The following is a 10,701-nucleotide window of genomic DNA, read 5'->3' as shown; positions in this document are numbered from 1 at the left end:
TGCTGCCTTACAGTGCTTACAGTGCCAGAGACGGGCGCTGTCTGTACGGAGTTTGTACGTTCTCCCCGTGACCTGCGTGGGTTTTCTCCGAGAACTTTGTTTTTTCCCCACACACCAATGACGTATAGGTTTGTAGGTTAATTGGCTTAGTATAAATGCGAAACAAAACATTGTCCCCAGTGCAGGATAGTGTTAATGTGCGGGGATCGCTGGTCGTTGCGGACTCGGACCTGTTTCCGCGTTGTATCTCTAAACTAAACTAAACTAAACTTAAGAATGGTCTGACCTTCCCCCTGTGGTGTAAAGAATTCCACGTGAGATAATATTTATTTGAGACGATAAGTAATGTGAATGTAATATTAATTCACATGCTTGTACATTACTTGCTTCTCATTTCCATTGGCATCCAAGCCCTAGTAACAACTCAGCATATAATGGATTAGTATTAGAGATAAACAATTTAAGCATTTCACTTGCTGCTGTGTTACGAATCATCGATTTGCAGCATTTTACAGCACCAAAGCTTTTGGTAGCTCAGTAAGAAACAAGTTATTGGGGCATTTTGTAAATCCAATATAATATTCATCAAAAGCAGCATGCATTCAAAAATATGAATTAGAAAATTAATCTCACAATTTTTTCCGTTTCTGTTCTTTTGTCATGCAAGGCCATAGTATCTTCACATTTGAGTAAAATCTTACCGCATTTTGGAGTCACAAAGAGTCCCACAGCACAGAAACAGGCCTTCAACCCAACTAGTCCTATTGGCCGACATTTGACCCATACCCCTCGAAAGCTTTCTTATTCGTGTACCTGTTCAAATGTCTTTTAAATACCTGCCTTCACTGCCGCCTCTAGCAGCTCGTTCCATATACCCACCAACCTCTGTGTGAAAAGATTGCCACTCAGGTTCCTATTCATTCTTTCCTCCCTAACCTTAAACCCATGTCCTCCAGTTCTTGATGTCCCTACTCTGGGCAAAAGACAGTCCATTTCCATTATCTATTCTCCTCCTAATCTTGTATACCTCTACAAGATATTGGCGGCGCGACTCACCCCTTGCAGCGGCCCCTACAGCCTGTCTGTCTTTTTTTAAATTTTTTGTCTAGTTAAATGTAGTGTTTGGTGTTTTTTAATACTGGTTTTAAATGTGTATATGTGGGGGGCGGGGGGGGGGGGGCAGGGGGAAACTGTTTAAATCTCTTCCCTGTCTGGGAGACCCGACCTTTTCCCTGTCGGGTCTCCGTTGTAGTTGGGGCCTAGCACCATGGAGCGGCCTTCAACCTGAACGACCCGGGGGCTCGGGAGACTGCGGAGCTGCGGACTACTCACCATCGTGGGGCTGGCCGGCCTCGGAACGTGGAGAGCGGTGGTTACTCGCTGCTGCGACTCGACTCCTGGGGCTCGGAGGCTCCAGCAACGCAGCCGCAGGTCCGGTGGACTGGGACATCGGGAGCTCACGGGTCCGGGGGGAGAGAGAGACCGCTTCCCGGAGCTCTCGCAACGCGACTTCTCCAGCCCGTGTCGCGGGGTTGGAACGACCCGGAGCGGGGCCGTACATCGCCCGGCACGGCTTCATGGCCGTGGGACATTCCAGCGCCCGCCGGGGGCTCCAACTTCGAGACTTTTAGACCGGGAGCGGGGCCGTAAATCGCCCGGCACGGCCTAAAATGGCCGTGGGACTTATCATCGCCCGCCTGGGGCTTGGACATCGGGAGAGACATGGAGAACAGGGGAGAGAAAAGACTTTGCCTTCCATCACAGTGGGTTCACTGTGATGGATGTTTGTGTGAACTAAATTGTGTGTATGTCTAGGAATTGTCTTTGTTTGTATGGCTGTGGAAACAGAATTTCGTTTGAGCCTCACTGAGGCTCAAATGACAATAAAATTGTATTGTATTGTAAGAACAACCCTGATCCTCCTGTGGTTCAAGGAACAAAGTCCCTATAGCTCAGGCCCTCAAGTCTTGGCAGCATCCCGGTAAATGTTCGCTGCGTCCTTTCCAGCTTAACCCTCTCCTTGCAATAGCAGGAGGACCAAAACTGACCAGGGTCTGCACTATTTATTAACAACAGCCCGCACCAGCTCCCTGGTTTCTTGGATCAGTAGTTACAACCTTTACTGTTTTAGAAGCAGCAAAACAGATTAGAGGAAGACCTAAAGATAGCTCAGTTACATATTTGCATGACCTTGATTTATAAAAATTGCTTGTCACTTTTCCATCAATGTATCAAGGGCAACACTTTGAAAAAATATTTCATTGGTGATACATTCCCTTAGGATGACCTGAGTTTGTAATAAGAACTAAATAAATGCAAGCTCTAAATTTGCTCTTTCCTGCTTGTAATCCTGATATTCCTCCTTTTCCTTCCTAATCCTCCTGTCTGTACGGACATGTACATATGCTTTTCTACAAACAGTCTGCCAACTTTAGAGGCTGGCTTAAATTAATATGGGGAAGTCATGTTTTCAGGTATGGGTAGCTAATGGAAGTGGTGGGAAACCTAAAATATTTTCTTGGTATTTGAGGAATTTGTTGACCAAGGGAGAATAGGAAATCTAGTGGCTCCTTTGCAAATGCACGTTATATCAGTAGATCAATAGGGCTGGACTGGTCGGGAGGGGTTGTGAGTGGGGTATGAGGTGAATGAAGTCGTCACAAGGAAAGGGTACCAGAAGAGCATGCAGCAGCAACAGTGTATTTTGTTAACCCAGAGAGGCATCTATGACACCGCAGGTTAGGCTGCGCAATGCCACGTACCAATGAGAAGATCATTAATCTTCTTCAACTCCATTTTCCTGAGGTATTGAGGACCTGTGGTGGTGAATAATCCACTTCACGGCACACACAGACTGAAATATCAATGGGAATGAGCCTGTAAGTTCCAATGCCACTCTTACCAATCTGATATTGACTACAGATCCATGATCTATAAATCACTGGTGCATGAGCAATGCCTGACAAATAAAACATCTTCTGTGTAAAGTCCCTGATACAGCAACAATAGTTTACAGACAAAGAGGATTCTTCTCTCCCTGAGATATATTCTGTTTCGAAGGGCTTGCTCTGCGCCTACAGTATCAGTTCCGGCCTTTCTGCCAGCTTCAGAGCCTCGTGCATTCCTGCAGCGGAGAGCTTCCGGTTAATGGTCCTGTACCTGCACCTCAACAGGTTGTGATAGGTTGTCCGCAGATCCCTGTTGAACAACGCATAGATAAAAGGATTGAGCAACGAATTGGCATATCCAAACCACAAGATTGTTCTTTCCAACCAAAAGGGTATACAGCTGCACTTGGTGCCACAGATAAAGGGTCTTGCTGTAGAAAGTATGAAAAACGGCAGCCAGCACACAGTGAAGGCACCAACCACAATGCCCAGAGTGGTGGCAGCTTTCTGCTCCCTCTTGAAGATTGACATGTTCTTGCGCTCATTTTTCAGAAGGCGGATAAAGTTGGTGCATTCTTCTGAGCCTTTGCGTGGTTTATGCCCTCGTTGATCTGCCTCGCCCATCAACATGTCGCCGGGCCGCGGGAATCCCACAAAGGTGTGCTTGGCAGCACTCTTCTTGGCAGCTTTGAAAATCTGGTGATACATCAGAAGCATGACTGACATGGGGATGTAGAACGCCACTGCTGTCGAATATATGGTGTAACCAAAGTCCTGGCTGATCAGGCAAACCTTGTCATCATTGATATTCTCGGCCCAACCAAAGAGCGGTGGCAGTGTGACAGATGCGGCCAGAAGCCAGACACAGAGAATCATTTTGGCCATGCCTTTGCCATTCTGTCTGACTGGGTATGTCAGTGGTCGTGTTATTCCCAAATACCTGCAACAACAGAAACAGTGGTTAGTGGCAACCCCTCAGTTCCTACACGCCCGGCTGCTGTGTCTCTGATGTTGGAATGGCAAGTACATTTCATGGCTTTAGCAGCGAATCAAAGAGTTATACAGTGTGAAAACAGTCCCTTCGGCCCAACTTGCCCACACCAACCAACATGCCCCATATACACTAGTCACCACCTGCCGACATTTACCACACATCCTTCTACACCTATGCTATCCGTGTACTTGTCTAAATGTTTTTTAAATGTTGTTATATACTTGCCTCAACTACCTCCTCTGCCACCTTGTTCTAAATACCCACCAACATCCGTGGAAAAAAAGATGCCCCTCAGGTTCCTATTAAATCTTTCTCCCCTCACCTTAAACCCGTGTCCTCTGCTTCTTGATTCCCCTACTCTGGGTAAAAGACTGTGCATTTACTCTATTCCTCTCATGATCTTGTACATCTCTATAAGATCATCCCTTATCCTCCTGCACTTCAAGGAATAAAGCCCTAGGCTACTCAACCTCTCCTATAGCTCAGCCCCTCAAATCCTGGCAACATCCTCGTAAATCTTTCCTGTACCCTTTCAAGTTTAACAACCTCTTTCCTATAACAGACGTCATGGGCGGTGATGGAAATGGGTTTTAGGAACTAGGGGTACTCTAAGGTCCGTGAGGCTGAGGGAGGTTGGGAAGGAAGGTGGGGGGGGGGGGTTATGTGCGGTCATACCCATGTACGAATACAAGATTGCATAACTTGTTTATTGTGTATTTATAATATAGTTTATTGTGTATTATATGTCATAGCTGCTTTCTTGCATCTCTCTCTCTCTCTCTCAGATGGACGAAAGCAACGATCATAGAGTGGAATAGATGACATTTCGGGTCGTGACCCTTCTTCAGACTGACAGTCAAGGGAAAGGGAAACGGGAGATATAGGCAAATCTTCCATTCATTTGTCCTTAGTCCCATCTATATCTCTTGTTCCTCTTTTCCCTGACTCAGTCTGAAGAAGGGTCTCGACCCAAAATGTCATTTATTCCATTCTATGATCGTTGCTTTTGACCGTCTGTCCGCTCGTTCGCTCGCCCTTGGATTAAGTAGTGCAGCATAAAGCTGCAAATTCACGCCATCCCCCTCCCATTCCCAATCTGACCTTTCTGTCCTGGGCCTCCTGCATTGTCAGAGTGGGGCCCAGCACAAACTGGAGGAACAGCACCTAATATTTCGCTTGGGCAGCTTACACCCCAGCGGTATGAACATTGACATCTCTAACTTCAAATAGCCTTTGCTTTCCCTCTCTCTCCATCCCCTCCCCCTTCCCAGTTCTCCCACCAGTCTTACTGTTTCCGACTGCATTCTGTCCCACTCACCCCTGACATCAGTATGAAAAAGGGTCTCGACCTGAAACGTCACCCATTCCTTCTCTCCAGAGATGCTGCCTGTTCCATTGAGTTATTCCAGCATTTTACATAGATACATAGAAAATAGGTGCAGGAGTAAGCCATTCGGCCCTTCGAGCCATGCAATGTGATCGTGACTGATCATCCACAATCAGTACCCCATTCCTGCCTTCTCCCCATATCCCTTGATTTCACTAGCCCTAAGAGCTCAATCTAATGCTCTTTTGAATGCATCCAGTGCGTCGGCCTCCACTGCCTTCTGAGGCAGATAATTCCACAAATTCACAACACTCTGGGTGAAAAGGTTTTTCCTCATCTCCATTCTAAATGGCCTACTCCATATTCTTAAACTGTGGCCCTTGGTTCTGGACTCCTCCAACATCGGGAACATGTTTCCTGCATCTAGCGTGTCCAATCCTTTGATAATTTTATGTTGCTATAAGATCGCCTCTCATCCTTCTAAATTCCAGTGGATACAAGCCCAGTCGTTCCATTCTATCATCATATGACATTTCTGCCATCCCGGGAATTAACCTCGTGAACCTACGTTGCACTCCCTCAATAGCAATAACGTCCTTCCTCAAATTAGGAGACCAAAACTACACACAATACTCCAGGTGTGGTCTCACCAGGGCACTGTACAACTGCAGAAGCTCTTTGCTCCTATACTCAAATCCTAACACAAGTTTAACATAAGGCCATTAGTTTTCTTCACTGCCTGCTGTTTCTTGCATGCTTACTTCAGTAACTGATGTACAAGTACACCCAGGTCTCGTTGCACTTCCCCTTTTCCTAATCTGACACCATACAGAAGAAGGGTCTCGACCCGAAACATCACCCATTTCTTTGCTCCAGAGATGCTGCCTGACCTGCTGAGTTACTCCAGCATTAGTGTCTACCTGCCATTCAGATAATCTGCCTTGTTCTTGCCATTAAAGTGGATAACCTCACATTTATCCACATTATACTGCATCTACCATGCATCTTCCCACTCACCCAACCTACCCAATTCACCCTGCATCCTCATAGCATCCTCTTCACAGTTCACACTGCCATCCAGCTTTGTGTCATCTGAAAATTTGCTAATGTTACTTTTAATTCCTTCATCTAAATCATTAATATATATTGTGAATAGCTGCGGTCCCAGCATCGAGCCTTGAGGCACCCCACTAGTCACTGCCTGCCATTCTGAAAGGAAACCGTTAATTCCTAGTCTTTTTTTCCTGTCTGCCAACCAATTTTCTATCCATGTCAGCACTCTACCCCCAATACCATGTGCCCTAATTTTGCCCACTAATCTCCTATGTAATAGTGAAGCTGAATTATGTACCTCAGCCCACCTGCCCAACCGATCAAGATCCTGCTGCGATTTATGACATCCAGCTTCACTATCTGCAAAAACCAGCCACTTTAGTGTCATCTACAAACTTGCTAATCTTGCCCTGTAAAATAACGGGACCTTATCAAATGCTTTCTGAAAGTCCAGGTGCACTCCATCCACTGGCTCTCCCTTATCCATGTTACTGTCTACCTGAACTTAGTTGTTAGGGATAACATTCATTTATTTTCATTCATTTTTGAATGACAAATAATTTCAATTCAATTCAAAATGTACAGGTCAAGAAGATCTTGGAACATTTCACATCATTTGTCAATGCTCTGCATAGTCTACTCTTCTGCCTCACTTTCCCAAAGTTTACTTAAATTTAGAGCCTTGTTTTCTGACTCATCCGTCTCCCTCTTAACTAGTTTATCGAATACCGTTCATCGGTGACTGCTAGCCAAGCGTTACTGCACCATTAACCAATTGACTAACTCAGACTAATTATTCATTATTTTTGTTAGCTGAAGGAAATATCGTTCCAGAAAAACTGAACACAATATTCTAACAATGGCACAACCAATGATTTATACAAGTTTTCTATTAGCTTCGTACGCATTATTTCTCATTTGAAAATGTAGCATATCATTTGCTTTTGAAGGTTTGTATATCTGAACCCTGATTTTGTAAATGTGCATATGTTATGCATCTCCTTTCTCCAAAATACCTCCCAAAATACATCATCGACTTTTCGAGAGCGGGCAGAGCGGGGGAGAGAGCGGGAAGATTGTGGGAGAGAGCGGAGAGCAGGGGAGAGAGCGGAGAGCGGGGGAGAGGCACGGAGGCGGAGAGGCACGGAGGCGGAGAGGCACTGAGGCAGAGAGGCACTGAGGCAGGGAGGCAAATAAAATAACGTGGAATAATAAAATAACGTGACTTTACCTGAGCCCGTGCTCGCAGTCCGGTAGCCCTAACAGTGAGTTTAAGAAATTCCCCCTTGAATTTTATTCAAGGGAACGTGGTGTTAAAACACAATTACATTTACTGAGGAATGTGTATTGATGACACATAACTGGCTGTTAACAAGTGCTAACAGTGGCTGTTAACAAATTGTTTTTGCCTGAGTTGAATAAAGTGCGAAACGGCTCGAATCTTTCTGCAGTACTCATTAAACCCGAGCTGGAAATTGAAAACTAGGGGAACGCCATACCCCTGCGTACCTCCCCATTTCCATCACTGATCATGGGCGGCACGGTGGCGCAGCGGTAGAGTTGTTGCCTTCGATCCCGGGTTCGATCCCGACTAAGGGCGCTGTCTGTAAGGTGTTTGTACATTCTCTCCGTGACCTGCGTGGGTTTTCTCCGAGATCTTCGGTTTCCTCCCACACTCCAAAGACGTACAGGTTTGTAGGTTAATTGGCTTGGTAAATGTAAAAATTGTCCCTAGTGTTTGTGGGATAGTGTTAATATGCGGCGATCGCTGGTCGGCGCGGACCCGGTGGGTCAAAAGGCCTGTTTCCGTGCTGTATCTCCAAACAGGGTGATCAAAACCGAACACAATACTCTAAATGTGGCTTAACCAATGTCTTGTACAAATGTAATATGACCACTCAACTTCTATTCTCAATACTCTGACTGATGACGACCAATGTGCTGAAAGCCTTCTTAACCACCCATCTACCCGTGATGCCACTTTTGGGGAACTATGTACAGGTACTCCTAGATCCCTCTGCTCTACAACACTCCCCAGAGCCCAACCATTCACTGTGTAGGTCCTGCCCATGTTAGACTATGCAAAATGCACCTCACATTGCTCTGTATCAAGATCCTGCTGCAATTTATGACATCCAGCTTCACTATCTGCAAAACCACCCACTTTAGTGTCATCTACAAACTTGCTAATCTTGCCCTGTACGTTCTCGTCCAAATCATTGATGTAGATCAGGGCCGGATTTACGTACAAGTTAGACAAGTTTAAGCTTAGGGCCTCGAGATCTAGGGTAGCCTACTCACCTCGCTGTCTCACCAGACCCGTCAAACCTCGCCGCCCCACCGACCATCCGCCCACCGGGACCTCCTACTCTTTGCCTGCTGACCCTGGCCACTCCACTGCCCTCCAGCAGCCCGCAGCCATTGCCGTCGCCTTGCCTGCAGCCTGGACACAGCACTGGGCCTGAAGCTTCCACGCTGCAGACTCCCACTCCCCCGGGATTGACTGCGCTGGGTCCTAGTGCTAGTCCCCCTAACCCTGGTAATCTCAGTGGCTGTTCCACTGGGTCTTCCCCATTCCCCTCAAATATTGTGACCCCAGCTCTTCCCCACCCACACTACAGTCCTCATACCCCCTACCCCCTGACCACCCACCACCCCTCCACCAGACATCACCTCAGTCCAGTCACCTGCCTTCCTCCGGCCCCAACCCCCATCCTTGCCGTGTGTTCACCATCCCCCCTGACCTTCCCCTCTCTGATACCGAATGGTCTGTCCTCAGCAGAGGTCTCACCTTTGTCCCCCTCCGTCCCCACCTCAATGAGTTCCGTGCCCACCGCGATTTGGAACTCTACTTCCGTCGCCTCCGACTCACACCGTTCTTCGATGGGAAGGAGTCCTCGCCCCCATTGATGATCCCTTTTCCCGTCTCCAACGGACCGCCTCCTCTTGGACCCCCCCCTCATGGCCATTGGTACAATGAAATTTGGGGGTCACCATCCGACGTCGGAATGGGAGAACATTCTCAGCGGCTTGGACTTCCGAATCGGCCACTTCCTACCGGAGACCACGGCTCCCGAAGTCCACAGGCTGAGCTGGGTGGAGATTCACGCTGGCGGCCCTCGGCAAAGGGATCCCAGGGCTCCGCGATGTTGAAATCAGCGCGGCTCAAAGCTGGGAGCTCCGCAAACCACAGCTCCATGATGTTGAAGCAGCAGGCCCAACACTCCAGAGCTTCAAACGGCAATCCAGGTAAGGCATCGCCTGCTCTGCGGTGAATCCAATATGTATTTTAAAACCAACTGTTTAATGACAACATACAGTAGGATCTAAAAGTGTCACACTGTCATTGTTGGGTAGTCATGGTCCTCTAGTCGTGGGGGTGGGGGATTGGGAGGAGGAGGAGGGGGGGGGGGGGGGCTCACAAGTGAAATAGCTCTTCATCTAAATCCGGCCCTGATATAGATGACCAACAGCAATGGGTAAGTATAGCAAATAAGTACAGCATTAATACATGATGTGTGGGTCGGAGAATCTGTAAAGAACTGAGGAATTGAGACTTGCAATAGACCAATCAGAACACATCTTATATTTCGCTTGGGCAGCTTACAACCCAGTGGTATGAATATTGATTTATCTCACTTCAAATAACCCTTGCATCCCCCCTCTCTCTCCATCCCTCCCCCTCCCAAGTCATGTCAGCTTCAAAGTCATCTTGTTGAGTCTCATTGTCTGTTATTTATTTCAATTGATTTGATGCACAATTTATATGCAGCGGTGAAGTCTGAGATGGAGGCAGTGCAGATTACTCCACGCATTAACAATGAGTCGGAAGATGGGAGGCCAACCACATGTGTATTAGATTACCTAGCGGCATAACAAGGTCTGGAAGAGGCTTCCAGCAATTAATAATCTGATGTCCAAAGAAAGATACAAAGTGCTGGACTATACACCACAGTTCTCCACATTGTTTTCCCCTTGAGATCACACATGCCCTAGCCACCAATGGGCTTCCGGTGCACTGCCCCCCTGCCTGAGGTCATTTGTGGCCGACCCTGATTGGTCTTGGTCTTGGTCTTCACCCACCCACTGCTTTCAGTCTGAACGTGGATCTCGACCTGAAATGTCGCCCATCCTTTTTCTCCAGAGATGCTGCCTGACCCGCTGAATTACTCCAGCACATGTACACTTTGGTATAAACCAGCATCAGCAGTTCCTTACTTCTACATCAGATAGGACCAGCCAGAGTTATTTTTACATTTAGGATGAGGATTGTACACTGAGCTCTTTTAGCAGAGGACAGCGAGACCCGATACTGCTTCTTGCCATCTAATCAGATCTGGCAGCGAGTGGATAAATCAAATGTGCACTTTAAATTTTGCTTCAAAATCTTCACTCCAGTCGCTCTCCTTCAGACTGCAAGGTGATGAAGCTCACACCCG

The 10,701-nt window shown here is 47.1% G+C and overlaps 1 protein-coding gene across 1 annotated transcript in view; it reads right to left on the bottom strand.

Moving 5' to 3' along the window:
- Positions 1 to 2,878: 2,878 nt before the first annotated feature.
- Positions 2,879 to 10,701, bottom strand: part of htr7 (5-hydroxytryptamine receptor 7) — a 65,021-nt gene continuing 57,198 nt past the window's right edge. The window contains exon 2 of the mRNA XM_033033556.1: positions 2,879 to 3,828. Coding sequence (XP_032889447.1) covers positions 3,075 to 3,828 — 754 coding nt within the window. The 3' untranslated portion in view covers positions 2,879 to 3,074. The remainder of the gene's footprint in view (positions 3,829 to 10,701) is intronic.

The sequence above is a fragment of the Amblyraja radiata genome, chromosome 15 (genome assembly GCF_010909765.2).
Source record: "Amblyraja radiata isolate CabotCenter1 chromosome 15, sAmbRad1.1.pri, whole genome shotgun sequence".
Classification (NCBI taxonomy): Eukaryota; Metazoa; Chordata; class Chondrichthyes; order Rajiformes; family Rajidae; genus Amblyraja; species Amblyraja radiata.
The sequence above is the reverse complement of the archived record's forward strand: the minus strand, read 5'-3'. Positions and strand labels throughout refer to the sequence as shown.